The sequence below is a fragment of the Morus notabilis genome, unplaced genomic scaffold, assembly GCF_000414095.1.
Source record: "Morus notabilis unplaced genomic scaffold, ASM41409v2 Scaffold1147, whole genome shotgun sequence".
Classification (NCBI taxonomy): Eukaryota; Viridiplantae; Streptophyta; class Magnoliopsida; order Rosales; family Moraceae; genus Morus; species Morus notabilis.
Genome location: NW_010359905.1, coordinates 161,640 through 179,376, shown reverse-complemented (window position 1 = coordinate 179,376; position 17,737 = coordinate 161,640). Strand labels below are relative to the sequence as shown.

The following is a 17,737-nucleotide window of genomic DNA, read 5'->3' as shown; positions in this document are numbered from 1 at the left end:
CGACATGTCATTTTTCACATGGATGGAAAAATGACATGTCGTTTTGATCTTCTTCCCTAACCTCTGAAACTTTGCAGATTGGGTCCGATCAGATCCGTGCCCCGCCCCGCCGGAAAAGTGAGTTCCGGTTGTCCATTTTTTATGTTTTTGGATGGGTTTTGCTTCAAATTTCATTCTCTTTAGCTTTCAACCATCAATTTCACTCAAAGAGCCATAAAAATAAAATAAAATAACCCCCATGAAGAACATGGACGTGCAGCAAACTCAAAAAAAGGAAAAAAAAACCTACAACTTCAAATCCAATAAGTTTGCTCTTATACCATTCGCTAGAAATAATAGGTTCTTAAGAGATTAAAAACTAATTGAATCCAAAAACACACTATCGAATCTTGAAGCATATAGAAAAATTGATGGTTTTTTTTTTGATTTACCTCCTGCTCCTGCTGCCGGCAACGGAACAACATCAGTCATTTTGGCCAGAATCCTATCAGCAACCTGAGAAAACCAAAGGAAGCTTGGAGGGGTTTTTGAACTCTTCTCTTCTCATCCTCTCTCCACACCCACGCAGACCACGCCATTGACATGCACACACCCACACGGGGGTTAAAACCAAAATCTCCTTTTGGTTTTATTTCTGTTGTCTGCCCCTTACTCAAAATGGGCCCATTTTGGGCCTTAACGAGAAGGTTGAGATAGAGAGAGGAAATTTGGCCCAATAGGTTGACTAAATATTTAGAGAGAGTGAGTTCAAGGGCTCACACACATTAGTGATAAAATTATCCATCCTATTATGACTCTTGTTATAATACCATGCATAAACCATATTACAATATATAATTGTCCATAAAGCCATGTTCTAATTTGTGATATATTGGGTGAATTAACAATGATTTGTGCTAGTCCATATAAATATTTCAACAGGCTTGATATATCGTGCTTGTCCTAATATCTATTTTAAATCATGACTTGACATGTTTCTTCCTCAAAATTCATATCTTACTAGTTTAGATACAAAATCAAGATAGGTAACTAGCTAAATTAAAAAGAGGACTTGAGAGAGAAACGTATTAAAAAGGAGGAAAAGAGTGAAATCTGATTTTTATTGTATTTCTTACAACTTAGGGGCAGGTGTAAGCACCACAAAAAGACAGCAGCAAATCAAGTTTAAGCTTTATAAAAAGTACCTCAGAAAACTCAATAATCACACTAGAACCTTAAAAACATAAATCTATTCCACATAAGTCCGTGGAGAACTTTTATAATAACCCTCGTAATGTAAATATAATCAAATTACCCTTTTCTCATATTTAAAATAACGTTGGACCAAACACAACGATCAACTTCTCTTCCGCCGGTTATTAGCTCTTTTCTATTGAGTTACTTAAAACCATATAGTTAAGTATATAATTTTAATCACATAAAAAATACACGTAAATTAAAAATAGTTCTAATATCATAATTTTAATTCATGAACTAAACATCTTCTTAGTGATTGAAGATTTTATTAAGGAGGGGAACTTAGAGGGAGTTAAGCAGTAGTAAATAAGGCGATTTGGATCTTTAATTTCAATCACAAATCTCTTCTTTACTCTCCAACTTCTCACTTCATCAAACGACATCCTCCAAACCTCCACTCTGATTGGAATAACAAATTGAACGGACCAACTTCAACAAAACTAAAGAGAAAAAAGAAACAACCCTATTAGACTTAATCTACCTTTATCTAAACTGAGAATACAAGAAGCAAAAACGAAAAAAAAATCCCATATCAGAGACAAATTCTTCAAAGCATAATCAGGGAAAAAAAAAAAAAAGTTATTTAAAGCAGAACATTGAGAGAAAAAGACCCAAATTATTTTGAGGGTTTTTTAACAAAACCAAGCCCAGATTTTAGTCCCATTCGATCAAGAAGACCATATATTTCGCATTCACATGGGATCATGAACTAATCTCCTTCCTGTTCACATGAGACGACAAGACAACAATAAACTAGAAAATTCAAAATTTGGTGTTACAGTGACAATAAAATATGTTAAATTGACATATCATATCCATTTTAAAGCATCACGTGGCTGTCACCTGAAGAAAATATGTTAGATTTTTAATACCGTTTTCAATTAGACTTAGCCAAGATTTTAAAATTTAAAAAGTAAGTGTAAAAAATTTTAGTATCCACCAAATACGAAAAACTAAAGGAGATCTCAGGCAGAAAAGCCTAATAATTAAGCAAATAATACTATGTTACAATCACTCTTTTGTTATAACTAACATAATAACACAATCTTCTCACCATACATCACACAATCATGCATTCCTTTTTTTTTTTTTTTTTTTTTTTTTTTTTTTTTTTTTTTTTTAAAGGGAATATAAAATATTATTAATGAACCAAACCAGCTATATTAGCCGCAATACAACTGTGAATACAACTAGGAAAATTATCAAACCAAACACAATCCCTTCTAAAGGGGAAAAAAACATAGAATCTATTAAACAAATTGTTGAATCAAATTTGCAGTACTTCATGGAACTGTTCATAGTGCGATTATTCATGTCCTTATCACTCCTGACAGATAATAAGAAAATATCGCATATAAATTTCTCATCGACTTGCATTGATCAATAGTTTAAAAAAAAAAAAAATACAGTCACTCCATATAAATACGAAAAGTGAACTGGAAAAGATAATTAGGCTACATGCCACCTTACTATCTATTTGATTGACTGTTGCCACACTTAAAGAACTCCTGCTATAAATTTCAATTTGCTCACACTAATTGATTTGTGAAGACAAATATGCCTTGGAGATTTTATGAATCATCTCTCTTTTTTTTTTTTTTTTTTTTCCATTTCCTTCTGTTTCTCCTCCCAACATCTCTCTTCCACCACTAATTCTGCCTACTACCCTAGATCTCCAATCGTGCCGTTACCCTCATTAACGAAGCCGAGTATTTTTATTAGTGGAGGCTAATTATTAAGACAAAAAAATTTATTGGGGGTTATAAGATTAAATTTTAGTGGGATTATGTATATATTACTATGATACAGTATATATTTAAGTAATATTTAAAAAAGAAAAAGTATTTATAGACCTGTGAGCCTTAATTAGATCTCACCCTAAGAGGCCAATTGAATTCTTTTTTTTTTTTTTTTGTGATTTTGTTAATATCCCGGAAAAAGACCAGTAAGTGAGATATTTAGACAATATGTCATAGCTTTTAAAGTTAGATTGACTTTCATACTATTATAAAATATACCCCACTAAATCATTTAAGTTTTGTGTATTGAATAAAATTATGCTTGTATTTTTGTGTCTTTGATTCAATATTTTTAAATTTTGTAAGATTTTTGTAATTTTTTATGTATATATTTGTGATTTTTATAGATTTTATGATTTTTAAGTATCTTAAGTTATGGTATTCTCTTCAATAGTTTATGTCTCTTGACATATGTCAATCCAAACCTAAAACTTGTAGTGTTCTTGAAAACTGTAAAGTGCCCGTTGGAGTTTTCAGTAGCACAACAGACTACTTTTAATGTCACTGTAGGATACTGACAATTTCTAATAAGCCATTTTCAAGTATCTTAAAATAAGAAAAATGAGACAAATACCCATTTAAATTGCATCAGTCTTAATTTTTACTCCTTACTCTTGATTATCACTCTTTTAATTAAATATTATATTAATTAAAAGAGTATAATTTAAAAATATGAGGTAAAAATCTAAACTCATGCACTTTTAAAGATATAATACTTAAGTTTGAAATTCTATATATATTAGTGTGACATTAATTTGAGAGTTTTATTATTAACATTGTTATCATTATTATTATTTACAAAAACCAATCTAACACCATGGCTGTAACATTTGTGTAAAGATCTAATTTCAAAAGAAATACATAAACATCACTGAAATAATATCATTTTTGTTTATGCCACCCAGTGAATCTATTGAAATTCAGTGGCATAAATGTAAAACTATTATATTTTGGTAGCTTGTCTGGTAATTTCTTAGAAACTATGGATATATTTGTGTAAAGTTCCCCCTTAAAAAGGAGTTTTCTGGGCCTAATGCGCTGTACAGAGCGAGCCCAGCCCAGCCCATGATTGGAAACTCGAAAATTGCACCATCCATTTCCGCCACCTCCATCTCTCTGTCTCTCTCTCATTCATTCATAAGCAAACACGAAACAACATATATATATATATATATATATATATATATACATATATAAATATATACACACGCACACACTTATCTCTCTCTCTCTCTCTCTCTCTCTTCGTGTGTTGTTGTTGTCTCTCGGTGCAAACCAAAACCATTACTGGGTGGTTGGTTCCTCTTTATTTTAAAGACCGAGAATCCAGCTTCGCCCGTCGTCCAAATTCCAAAATTCGTGAGCTCATATCATGTCCGTTTCTCTCTCCTTTTTTCTTTTCTTTCTTTTAACATCTTCTGTTAATTGTTCACTGTTTTTCTTTCTCATTTGTTGCTTGTTTTTTCATCTGGGTCGGCTTCTCTTTGGACTTTTATCAAGCTTCTTATCATGAATTTTGCTATAAAACTACGCAGTTCAGGTGATTTTAGCATTATGGAAACATGTTTTTCATCATTCATTCTGTTTGGTCTTTTGAATTTCAATTCTGTTTATGAAATTGACAATTGTGACAAAGTGGGCTTTGTTCTGTGTATTTCATTGGCTATATTTAGTCTTCTTTCCTTGGATGAAAGCTTCATATGGAGAATTATATCATTCAATAATATTGATGGAAGTGAACTACTGTGGATGTAAAACCAAGGAGAAAATATCAGAAAGAGTGATTTATTTGGTTAAAACTCTTTTTTTTTTTAACATTAATTAAGCCAGTTGTTGGAGGGTCTTAAGCAGTTTTTGCTTTATGGGAATTGCAGGATGGGAAGGCTTAAACTGAAGATAAAGAGATTAGAGAACTCTAGCAATAGACAAGTTACTTACTCGAAGCGAAGAAATGGGATAGTGAAGAAAGCTAAGGAATTGTCTATTTTGTGTGACATTGATATAGTTCTTCTCATGTTTTCCCCAACTGGAAGGCCTACTTTGTTTCAAGGGGAACGCAGGTACTGCAACTAGAGAAGTTGTCCCATCATACTTTATTTTACTTCATATATATAATTGTTGCTAAACTAAAATGTAGGTGGGAGATTAGGGAGACAAAATTGAAAAATGGGGACATTTAGAAGTGAAAATGATTCTATGTGTCCATTTATTTGTTTTCCTGGCAATGTTTAGACAAAAATGAACCCTGAACTCTTTTTTTCTCAAGTCAATACAATTATGGTGAAAATAATTGGTTAATGGTATGCTCCTTAGGAAAAGGATAGTCTTTGGGGTAGAGCCGTAGAGTGCTATATTTTCCCACAAGTGAAATTTTCCAATAATGTGAAATTCACCGTCTCTTTCTTTCTTTCTTTCTTTGTTATTATATTATTATTACTATATATATATGTATATATTTTTATAAGAGAAATGCTAGCGTCACTCTTTCTGTCAATCTCTTTGTCACTTTTTGGATTCACTGTTTGACACATATAGCCCACTATCTCATTTTCTATTTAAATAATAATATATCGTGTTAATGGAGTCCAGATGTCAAATAGTGAAGGCATATAGTTATAGAGAGAGTGAATGCAGAAAGTGTGACGCTAGCATTTCTCATTTTTTTATAATCATGTGATATAGTTATGAATCTACATTAAGAGTGTAACGCCTCAATCCCTTATGGGGTCCACCTTGCAGGAGCCCCGGCATAGTCGGGTCTTATACTCGTTACTCATACGCACTGTCCCCTCTGAGCACCTAGTGGCCCTTAGGGATTTCTTTCGCGTCCACCAACACTGGAACCCAAGACCTCACTCCTTGTAAGGTTCTTAAGTCAAGTGTCAGTACCGATTGACCTTGAAGGTACCAACACTTGACTTAAGAACCTTATGAGAAGGGAGATCTTGGGTTCAAGTGTTGGGGGACTCTAAAGAAATCCTTGAGGGCCACTAGGTGCCCAAAGGGGACAGTACGTATGAGTAACGAGTATAAGACCTGACTATGCCGGGGGTCCTACAAGATGGACCCCATCAGGGTTGAGGCGTTACAAAGTTTGGTAGGAGGGAAAAGTGGGAGGAGGGTATTAGTGAAAGGATTTTGGGACCCACGGTTGTGTGGTAGGAAAGGAAAAGGAGGCAATAGAACGGGTGGGAGATTTCAAATCACCTCTCCAAATATGGAGAGATTAGAGAAGGGAATCCATAGCAAACATAATAAGAGTCAAGAGAAAGGCTCTTCCCTTCCTCTCTATTTTCCTTACCTAGGTCATATACATTTCTTTCCCTCTAAGCAAACATATCCAGAAGATCCTTAGTTTTGTAAGTGAAAGCCCGCGAAGTCTAGTTTGGCGGCAACATATGACTATCTGACCAACTATTTTTGACGTTTTATTGCAATCTACTTTTTAACATAGCTTTGTTTTGTTTGTTTGTGTTTTTTTTTTTTTTTTAAAGTAATTTCGAAGAGGTTATCATGAAGTTCGCACAATTAACTCCTCAAGAAAGGACAAAAAGGTGCTAAAGAAACTTACTATGACTTTTTTGCCTCTTTCATTTCATAGGCATGTATGAATTTGGATACTTAACTAACTGGTCTTTCTACTGAATGGAACAGGAAATTGGAGAGTCTTGAAGTAAAGATTCTAGCAAACTATCCTTTCAAATTGATTGTTGATCTCTTTCATTTTTATATGTAAATTTTTGAACCTCCAGAAGTTTATACATATTTTATTGTTCTCTTTGAGCATATAGGCACTGAAGAAAACTTTTAAGAAATTGGACCATGACGTGAATATACAAGATTTTATGCGGTCAAGGTTTGTTCTTTACTCTGTTAAAAGTTTTTAGTTCCTATTTGGATACAGCTGTTGGAAAGACCTAAATTTGCCCACTTTTGTATCTTTGCAGCACTCCGACAGTTGAGGTACAAATTGTTTTCCAGCACGTTAATTATGGGCGAAGAGACCATATTGCCGGAACGTGCACCTGCATCGGTCAAGCTGGCATTCACACTGAGTATTATTTGTGCCATCTTGACTGGTGCAGTCACAGTGGCTAATATGCAGATGAATATGTTTTTCTTTGTTAAAATTGTTTAGCTATAATTCGTTACAATAAAATGCTGTGCGGTTAATTTATTGGCAGGATTTGACTAGTCAAGTTAGGGTATTGCAAGCCCAACTGACAGGACTGCAAAGGAGACTGAGGTGCACCTTTGGAGCTTTTGGTTCTTAAAGTATTGCTTTTTCTTAGATTTTATTCTTTGGAGTTGGGGTTATAGATGTGAACTATTGAATCCACAAAATCCTTTTCCAACCGGGATTTTAACAATTTCACACGGCCTATGTCCCAAATCAAGGGCAACACAAATGAAGAGTTTTTTGAGCCTGTTTTTTTACTCTCATTTTTTCGTGTTTGGTATATTTTCTTTTGCATGCTCATATACGATGAGCATGATATATGTCCATATTTTTTATTTTTTTAGGAAAAAAGAGAATGACATACGTCCTTAGTTGCATTGATACTTTTCATGAATGTATATCAAGTTTACCTTGTCGTGTTTCTCCGTTCAAAGTTTCAAAAGACTATTGATCATGGTCACAATTTGTCATAATCTCCACATCACTAAATTAGCTTGTAGATGCGGTCTGTTGTAATCAACTTAGTATTTTATTTTTACATTTTATTTAATTCTTCGTGGTGGTTTCAGTTCAAATACGCTAACATGCTAATAAAGCATGGCTGAGTGAGGAATATGCACGTTTCACTGGTATTATTAGGTAAAATCTTAATCTACCTTGCCGTTTGCCCAAAATTTTCAGCTGCTGGAATAATCCAGATAACATCAACGACTTAGAACTTCTTAGACAAATGGAAGACTTGCTTAGGGAGTCAATCAACCGAATACAAATTTACAAGGTATTTGTTTTCATTTTTCCTTTCTGAGATTATATAGGACGAGTTTTCTCTATAATTCTTCAATTCTTTTCGAAGTTTCAAATGAAATTGAGTCCAATTATAAGCTTTATAAGCAAAGTACGTTTTTGGTTATCATTTATCGTGTTTCTCACATGTTGAGTGCTGACTCTACTGAATTTCTAGACGTTTCTAGGAATAGGGGAACATCGCTAAGTTATCTAGCGATCCTGATGTCCGTGAATTTTTTTTTTTCAAGAATTTGTTATTTTTACTACTTTTTGCAGGAAAATTTTGGAAAGCAGCATCTAATGCCAGTAACTTGCATGAGCCAGGTGCAAAATTCTCTCTCTCTTTCATCTATCCATTCACCCTGGTTGTTTTGGAGATTCAGACTCGTTGAGAAAATCTGATTTCAATTTCCTTGCAGTTTCAGAATGAGATTACTTTACCTCTTGTAGTGGGTGGTGTACAAGAAGCTCAATCTGTACTATGGATTCCAAACAACGAAAACCGACCACTGATATTACCACACGAGCCAAACTTTCTACCGCATGGGTGAGTGACTTCTTCCACCAAATACCCCTTAGTATGTCATTATAGATGATGGAGTGTTTTATTTCATTCAGATAATCCTTTTTTGCTTGATTTATATATATTTGAATGGATATTTGCTAATTGTTAGTCTGACATTTATTAAGAGTCAAACTTTTTATTAAGAGCCAATTTTGGTGTTGCATTTTCATACCCATGTGCATGAACAAACTTATGGTATAATCTTTTTAATGAAATCTTTTGACCATTCTCTGTATACCCCACTCCTGTTTTCTTGTTTCCCTCCCATAGGGATGTCCAGTGCGCCACGGATGCCTTGCTTCCAGGATGCTCCAGTTACTTTAGCAGTGGCTGTGGCAAACAAATGGTGGTTGGTGATTCAGGACAGCTCAACAATATAGAAGAAGGGGGTTGTGCCTTGAATGAGCTAAGTAGAAGTGGTGCCGGCTTAAGTCTAGAATTTGGAGAACAGTACGCATATCCTTCGTTCGGTACTAGTACGATGGAAGATAAGAAAATGAAACCCGATGTAGAGATGAATCTACAAGCAACTTCTGTGGATTATCAAGTAAATAGAAGTTGTGAAATGCCTACATCCCTATATGACAACACGCAGCAAACTTGGGTATCTGCCTTTGGACCTTGCGGCCTTGCTCTACACAGCGACAACGCCTGCCAGCAGGTGTGTATTCCCGTGATTCTGCATTTCTGTTTCTTATTACGTTAGACCAAGTCCAAATTTTTTGTGTGGCCTATTTTGGATAAAAAGAAACCAGGGATTTGCACTTTTTTTTTTTTTTTTTTTGTGTGGCTTCTAGTGTATCGAAAACCTGAATGTGATGCAGTTATTTTATTCTATCTCTTGCAGCAATTAAAGTGATCCTATACAATGATGGCTGAAAGAGACCATGGCTGTGGACTGGATTTGAAGATTATTCTTGGGGCAATTGCTTCTCGCTGAGTTAATTGCTGTATTGTCAAAATTTGTTGTGTGGTTATTATCAATCCATGGGTTCGTATACCAATTTGATCGGTTTTCTACTGCATATTTTATCTGTATATACTGCATAAGAAATATAGATTCATAGATTTTTCTGTATATTAACTATGTTTCCTCTTCAATGTCATGAGAGGAAGAGTGTATGATGTAAATTTAGGTCAAATAATTCATGTTGTATCATGTATGCGACGGAAATGTGATTAGAATCGAGGCATTTTAATTGAAGACGACTTCTGTTTGAGCTCCGAACTTACTCACCCTCGAAGAACTTTTAACTGAAAATAAAAACAAAACTATGAAAGCTAGGTAGTAGATGTGATTAGAATGATAATATTAACGCCATTCGTGGTCCCCTGTACATTGGTAAATTCCTTGTCTAACATTGATCCCCAAAGTGTCTCATCGCAAAACATTCACTCTTAATCTTATAAAACAAATGATGAAACAGGTTTAATTTCCTCAGCTTTCCTTCTTGGCTGTGATCTTACTTGCCCACTAGTGTTTGGACAATGGTGTTGTGCCATGGGTCGGACAGGTGCTGCAAAAGGTTGTCGAATGGTCCTTGGCCGGTCACATTGTGTTGCACAATGAATCCCAAGAATGCCAACATAGCCAATCTCCCTGCACAAATACAACCGAAACAAGAAAATTATCTCAAATCCGACAAAATTTACAGTTAAACATCGCAAAATGTGATCAGACTAGAAAGGAGTTTACCGTTGGCGAGCTCCTTCTCCTTGGACTCGAGAGTTGGGGCAAAGTTGAGGGGGTTGAAGATGCTGCCGGGGTATCCACACTCGTGGGGGGGCAAGCTGTATTGCTTGAAGATGGGGTCTTGGTTGACGCTTCCCGGGTTCTTGATGTCTTGCCACCTTCTGATCTCGACGTAGTGGAACAAGATGAACTCGATCACGAAGAGGGTCGAAGAAGAAGCAAAGTACTCTTCCTTCCCAGCATCATACCATTTGGGGGCGTTGAGGATACCAATCTTGGTGAAAACTTCTGGCAAAAGCATGCCTGCAACTCCCAACATTGCCCAACGCCCGTTGACGAGCTCGGCTTGGACGAACCATCTTAGGTTCTCTGGGTCCTCAGCTAGTCCCAGAGGATCAAATCCATTGTCACCAGGAAGACTGAGCATGCACACAAAACATGTCTCAGAAATTTTACTTGGAATTAGCCCAAGTTTAAGTCTACAAGTAAATACTATCTAAATACAATTTAGCTTAAATTTTGTACACATAAGGATGTGATTGACAACTTTTAACTTGTTTCTGTTAAATGTAGTTTATAACTTGTGGTGGTGAGAGAATTGTCACATAGTATGACCTGTTTTTCATAGCTTTTTACACACAAGAGAACCACGACATAAATGGTAACTTTTAGTTCACAAGGAGCTCAAAATGGAAGATTTTGGACTTAAAAATGGCTAATTAGTGAAATCAAACAAAATAAATGTCTAGGCTTTTTTTGAAGTTCACTTGATTAATGACATACCTGCCATTGAGGTAAGCTGGAGAAGGCAGACCGGGTAACCACTCGCCTTTCTTAGCTTCAACTTTAAAAGCACCACTTGATGAAGCAGTCCTAACTGACACTTCTCTGTTCAATTTACCCGAGGAGCCAGTAGGGAACCTCGATTTTGCGGCGCAGGGCCGGAAAACTGCGGCGGTGGCTTGCATGGTGATGGTCGCCATCCCTTTTTTTCCGGCTGGAGATTGGGATGGAAAAAATTTGATTTTGAAGTAAGGGTGGTGGTGGTAGACTAGAGGTAGAGGTACTAAATGAGAAAGTTTTGTGTTTGTGCATGGCTTTTGTAAATTTCATAACATGTCATTTTTGTGGTTCTTGTTGTTTGTTGAAAGTTGACGGTCGATTTCAATGATTTTTGGGATCGGACGGTGGGGATGCGTTTGTGGGTTCTGGAGTAGCCAATGGGAGTGATTGTGCCTTATCTTGTTATCTTTGATGGTGTATCCATAAATCTATTTCTTTGCGGCAGTTGGCTGATAAAAGATGTTGTGGGGTCAAGTTTTTGAGCCACGTGAGAAGATTTTTTTTAGCTGGATATGATGAGGTAGAATATCCTCCCACGTGGCTTACTCTCTGATAGGCATCCTATCAGAGAGTAACACGTGGCTTATTCAAATTACATCTTAGCAAGTGATTTCTTATCTTTGTTTTTATTTTTTTTTATAAGTTATGTTTCTCTTAATTTGGGCTTGTACAAGACAGTACCAATGTTGCGCTTCAATCTTTATGGTTGCTAAAATCATATCAAGACTATATATGGAGGAGCAAGATTTTTTTTTTTTTTCAAAAACTTGGGACGGTATGAAAATACATGAGCTAGATGGTATTTTATTAAATGGAGGTATAGTGATGTATTTCAATTATTTAATGGGGGCATAGCTATAATTTTCCTTGTCAAAATGGGGTCATAACTAAAATTTTAGAAAATTTCATAGATAACAATAAAAATGTCAAAATTTGACAATGCGGCTTTGCCTTTGATGAAAAATATCAATTTAAAGGAATTTGATAAATATATGAACTATGGAATGTCATCTAGGGTGTGTGTGTATACTACTGAATAATTTTCTATTTTTATTTTATTGCTATAAAATTTATCAATATGCTTGCAGGATTAATAAATCTAAGATTTAAGAAAGAACATAAATTGTGTTATGATGGTAAACTCTAAATATTTACATTGTAAATCCAGCATTTACGAATAATGCAATATGTTTTGATTAGTAAAAATAATATAATTCAATAACAGTAAATTTTGATTTACTCTTTAAATCTAGGATTTATAAATGAACATATGTTTTCTGATGGTAAATTCAAGACAATAAATTCAAGATTTACGAATAACGCAATATGTGTTTTTGATGGTAAATCTTAAGTTTACTATGTAAATTCATGACTTTTGAATAACAATATATGTGCTTAATTTGATGGTAAATCCTAGATTTATCACGTAAATTCAGGATTTAAGAAGGAACATAAATTGTGTTTTAATGTTAAATCTTAAATTTCTACTGTAAATTCAGCATTTACGAATATCACAATTTGTGTTATAATAGTAAATCCTAAATTTACCGTACAATAGTTCCTAGATTTACGAGCAGAACTAAAAAAAGTTTACCTTATATTAGTAAAGTTCTAAATTTACCTTGTAAATCCAGGATTTATGAATGAATATAAATTATGTTTTGATGGTAAACCCTAGATTTATGAAGAAACACAATTCGTTTACATACAATGAGAGAGAGAGAGAGAGAGAGAGAGAGAGAGAGAGAGGAGAGAGAGAGGGAGGGAGAGGGAGGGAGGGAGAGAGAGAGAGAGGGAGGGAGGGAGAGAGAGGATACCCATAAACGACAAATAGAGAGAGACTAGAAAAAAGAAGATCTAGAAAAAGAAAAAAAAATAAAAGAGAAAGAAAAAAGGTAAACTTAAACATAAAAAAGCCTATTAATTTTTATACAATAGTTATTTGTTATTTAGTAGGTTTATTTTCTATGATTTCCAAAACAAAACAAAAAATCTTTAGCTTTATACAAGTGAAATCTCCGTTTTAAAATTATAGGTATAAGGTATTTTATGGTTGCTGATTTCTTAACAAATCTTGGTTGATATTATAAAATAATATTAGTTCAATTAAAAACTGAAAAAAAGCAGCAAATGCCCTAAAAGTGAAGTTCATGAAGCATTCAGCTTTGGTGGGTGCTTGACAGAAATACCACATTAGAAGTCACCTAACTTCTTGCAAAAGTGGTACAATATAAAATACTGTTCGGAAAATTAATGGCATCGAGTGCGCAGCGGAATTTAAAAATTTTAATCAACGTCAAAGCCAAAACAAGAACATGTTCATGATGCTATATAACATAAATACTAAAGATCTAAAACATACCTTTTGAGATTTCAGAAAACTACACGTCTGACAGATCTAAGCGTTCCAAATAGCAACCGGAAGAGCCTCAACCAACTGGTCTTCTTTGCTATTCTCGTTTCCACAATCGGTGTGCGGGTGGGCACACATCGTTTAATCTCCTCTAGGTATTCTTGATCTCCTTCCAATCACAAGAGAGCCAAAGAAAAAATTGTTCTTGAGAATTAAACAATTTTTCCTCTCAGGAATCTTTTATCAATAGCCTCCAAAAAGTCTCTCAAGTGATCTAATGAGTAATGTGACTTAATAGGCTATTTATAGTGTTTTGGAAGTCATACTTCCGTAACAATTAGGTTTCCCAAAGTTCTAATCGCATCCAGAGTTGATTTTCCCACGTCAGCATGCATTTTACGTTACAACCGGTCAACTGGTGACAGAGACGTTATAACTCACCGGTCGACCTGTCTTCACTAACCGGTCGACCTGTGACCGGTCTACCCAACCGGTCGACCGGTCTGCACTGACGAAAGTTGTTTTTCCTAGTTTTTCAATACGGGAAACTTGCATAGAGCCTCAGTTTTGATTCAAGCAACCCAATAGAGAAATTACCTGATCAAAACAGTCATATAATAGTCCTCCCATATTAAACAACTCTTAAAATAATAATTCAACCAATTTATCTAGAATTAATTTATCAATTAATTCACTTTTTTTCTCGATTTATATAGCGTATTTACAAAACTCTGATTAGCTCATTCCATGACTCAATATATTAGTGTATCATCCCTATAGGATATCCGTAATCGACTTGAGGTCAAGTTCCGTTTTACCTTCCCGATTACATTTATCTTATGTTCCATTATCATACCATCGGAAAAATACTATTCGTATAATTACAAACAGTAAACCATTAGTAACACAGAGTAGTCCAATGGCTGAGCGCTCATTTTTTTCAATCCACTGATAATGCATAAGAGGATATCATTGACTCTTTATATGAGCTATGGATTCCACTATCTATGAATAACGAATCTACGCATACACGAGTCATACCCCCAATGTACCGGCAAGCGTACCTTTACATAATGTCAGGATGTCTCCCTTTAGTACATCAAAGGATACAAGTCCAGTATACAGGTTCATCATCCATCTCAGGATTAAGATGACAACATATAATTCGTCAAAAGTGAATTGTTTTATTCAAACAGAATTATTAATTAAAACAATTCAACTTTGGTCCGATCCAATATAGATTTCACCATTAGAAACTATATCAATGTCTCCACCCATGGAGTCCCACCTCCGACGACCAAGACAAGCCGTCTCCGTTAGGAAGTAGACAACATAACAATCTTAACATGAATAAAGCGCCCAACTTTATTCCCTCGATTGTGGATCATAAGATTTAGACTATCATCTTTAGATTCTTGTCTTCCGCATGTTCTTCACATTACATGCATGACCTAAAGATTTAGAATGACAGTCTCAGACTTTCAGTTTGCTTATCATACATTCAACTATTATGAACATAAAGAGGACAATTCATAGATATATAAAATAAACAAATCTTTATTAATAGTCAAAATATCTCAAAGAATATTGTTACATTTATTCCTAAGGGCATAAACGCTAACAAATACGTGATACGACCAAAAATAATTTAATTATATTGGTCTATCCTAAACTTATAAATACTTACTAATTTGAACTCTGATTTTTTAAATTTAGTAAATAACATCATAAATTTAGAAATTTATTGTAATTAGTCTAAAAGCCAGCAGAGGTTAATTGATGGAAGAAAATCACCCTATATTTTTACACAAATTCATCTGAAACTTTCCGTGGGTTGGTAACTAGGACTATGAACTTTTTAATCTTATTTTGTAGTCGTCCATTAAATGGCATCCATTGTTGATTGAATTTTCAAATTTAAGGTTTTAAATGTCAAAATTAAAAATTTAAAAGGCAGATTACAAATAACAAAAAATGTAGTCTATTTTACACATTTGCTCCTGAATTTGTATGGTTTTAGTAATTTACCCCATAAACTTTTAATTTTAGCAAATTACCCCCTTAACTTGTAAAATTATTGTAATGTGTCACATTTTGACGATGATTGTATAAAATTAGTGTCGAAAAAGCACATTCGACGAAAAATTTTAATATCTCAATTCTAATGTAATACAAATCTTTCAATTTTTCAACTTTTAATCCCCTAAATCTAATAAAAACATTTGAGTAAATTTAGTAAAATTGAGCACATAGTAACAATTTTACAAGTTTAGAAGTTGGTTGTCAAAATTAAAACTTTGGGAGTTTTTTTGCAAAAGTACAACAAGTTTGGAGAGCAATCGTCTAAAAACCTAAGAATTTTAGATACGCAGTGCAAAATACTACATTCTTGATGGATAACAAGCTAAAGCTGCGAATCTTCGACTCATCCTCTCCGCCCCATAGTGGTTCCATCTGCCTCAATTTTCAGAGTAGACAGTCACGAGGACATCTCCTGTTAACATAATAAACTTTATGGATTGGAGAGAAACTAACCGACTACAATTGGTAATCGAGTCAATTCTATAGACTCTATTTTATTTAAAAAGAGGCGATGTAATTTGGAATTACATTTTCCTTGTCGCAATAGTCAAATGCAAATTATGATTTCTACCACTTCAGAAATCTAACTTTCATATGTGTTATTTTTATGCGAAACTGGGTTTAATTTTTATTTTTATTTTTACAGGAATTGTGAATTCAGAATTCTGCAAGTATTCCTCTAAATCACCTGCCAATTCCGTCGAGAATACCAAACTAGGTATTAAAGAAATTATATTGACACCCAATTTTTTTATTAAGGCATCCCATTTTAAAAATAGAATATTTTATTACACTTATACCCTCACATACTAAATAGTTTTACATTGTCTTATTGCAAGTACACCCCACAAAGCTATTTTTTTATTTTTTAATAAAATAATTAGTAATAACTGATTTTGGATCCAACCCACATAACTTGGATGCTTTTTCAAATCATCAACATCAAAATTCTTTTGTTTTAAAGGGAAAATTGTAAACTCAAACAACACAAGATCTCTCTTGAAGTTTTTGTTTTTGTTTTTTTTTTTTTCTCTTTCCATCATTTTTTATTTTTTATTTTTTTATCATTCATTCATGTTAAGGTAGAATTGTTGTGATTTAATGATGTATTAGAAAACCAATAAACAAATATCAAACGAATAGATGTATATATAAGATTTAAATTAGATTCAAATATCAAATGAATATATATATATATAAGATTTATAAATATATTATATATAATGATGTATTCAGTAATTTTGTTGGAAACCCATTTCAACAGATTAATAAATACTACCTTTACAACGATAAGAATGATAATTGACGTGTGAATGTGTGACAGAGAGTGAGGGGAGAAAAAAAAAAGACGCTGAAAATAAACAATCAGAGGTGGATGTTGGAGAAGCGGGATGCTGTTTTGTTCTTTTTTCTTAAGTTGTCCCTTTTAGTCATTTTGTTAATTATGGGGTGCCTTATTTTATAAACGAAAATAGTAAAAAATATGCCAATATGAGAAGCTTAAGAAAATATGTAGGCCAATTTTTAGTTATAGAAATTAATAGGCCATAACTTGTCAAATTATGGTTCATAATCAAATAAATTATAGACAAACTTGTCAAGTTAAGATTCATAGCCAGACAAGTTATGGACAAAAACCGTAAATTATAGACAATAACTTGTCAAGTTAACCAGACAAGTTATGAACAAAAATAATAATTTGACCTATTTATTAACTTATGTAAACTATTAATCTATTAATTTTAATTCATCTCAAATCTTGATGTATTTATCTCATTTCCCTTTTATAAACGGGTGCCAATGAAATTTACCAAGGTGTAATTGTCAAGTTTTGAATTTAATAGGCCCAAAAGAAATGGAAGAAGTCCTTGGGCTTCCACCTATGAACAAATAGGGAGAAATACGGAAATCATGAAAATATGAGTCTTGACTTTCATTATTTACTTTTAATAAATACCTTTTTTTTAGTGTAATTATAAGGTTATAAATTAAGAATAATGGGTAAAAATGCTGTTACTCGGAAATCATTCGAAAGATATTAGGCTTTATGTCATTCAATTCAAACAAAAATTATCCTAAATACCCTACCAGATTTTTTTTTAATAAAAATGACCAGATATTGTTAGAGAGTAGTCTGGTAGAATATGTTTGATATTCTTCTAGAATATTTTTTTAGAGAAAATACAACAAATAGTATATT

General features: G+C 33.7%; 2 protein-coding genes across 3 annotated transcripts; one reads left to right on the top strand and one right to left on the bottom strand.

Moving 5' to 3' along the window:
* Positions 1-4,257: 4,257 nt before the first annotated feature.
* On the top strand, positions 4,258-9,716 carry LOC21389920 (agamous-like MADS-box protein AGL65). 2 transcript variants are annotated; one of them, XM_024163806.1, is made up of 13 exons: positions 4,258-4,409; positions 4,571-4,575; positions 4,910-5,095; positions 6,530-6,589; positions 6,690-6,708; positions 6,827-6,891; positions 6,983-6,998; positions 7,220-7,281; positions 7,897-7,993; positions 8,278-8,325; positions 8,421-8,548; positions 8,837-9,227; positions 9,414-9,716. In XM_024163806.1, exons 3-13 carry the CDS (start codon positions 4,911-4,913, stop codon positions 9,423-9,425), a joined length of 1,083 nt encoding a protein of 360 aa, XP_024019574.1. In that variant the 5' UTR covers positions 4,258-4,409; positions 4,571-4,575; position 4,910; the 3' UTR covers positions 9,426-9,716. The 2 variants fall into 2 exon arrangements, with proteins under 2 accessions (XP_024019574.1, XP_024019573.1); XM_024163805.1 differs by lacking the exon at positions 4,571-4,575.
* Positions 9,717-9,841: 125 nt separating this feature from the next.
* On the bottom strand, positions 9,842-11,335 carry LOC21389919 (chlorophyll a-b binding protein P4, chloroplastic). Its single transcript, XM_010095300.2, has 3 exons — positions 11,043-11,335; positions 10,263-10,678; positions 9,842-10,166 (listed from the first exon to the last, which is right to left on the bottom strand). Exons 1-3 carry the CDS (start codon positions 11,240-11,242, stop codon positions 10,030-10,032), a joined length of 753 nt encoding a protein of 250 aa, XP_010093602.1. The 5' UTR covers positions 11,243-11,335; the 3' UTR covers positions 9,842-10,029.
* Between the last annotated feature and the right edge of the window lie 6,402 nt (positions 11,336-17,737).

Bases quoted from the DNA above. Each gene is read 5' to 3' on its own strand.
- LOC21389920 (XM_024163805.1), top strand. The intron at 5,096-6,529 runs GTACTGCAACTA...TTTTTTTTAAAG, and splicing joins TTGTTTCAAGGGGAACGCAG to TAATTTCGAAGAGGTTATCA. The intron at 8,326-8,420 runs GTGCAAAATTCT...ATTTCCTTGCAG, and splicing joins CAGTAACTTGCATGAGCCAG to TTTCAGAATGAGATTACTTT.
- LOC21389919 (XM_010095300.2), bottom strand. From the start codon at position 11,242: ATGGCGACCATCACCATGCAAGCCACCGCCGCAGTTTTCCGGCCCTGC. The intron at 10,679-11,042 runs GTATGTCATTAA...GTGCATGCTCAG, and splicing joins CCAGCTTACCTCAATGGCAG to TCTTCCTGGTGACAATGGAT. The intron at 10,167-10,262 runs GTAAACTCCTTT...GTATTTGTGCAG, and splicing joins GGAGAAGGAGCTCGCCAACG to GGAGATTGGCTATGTTGGCA.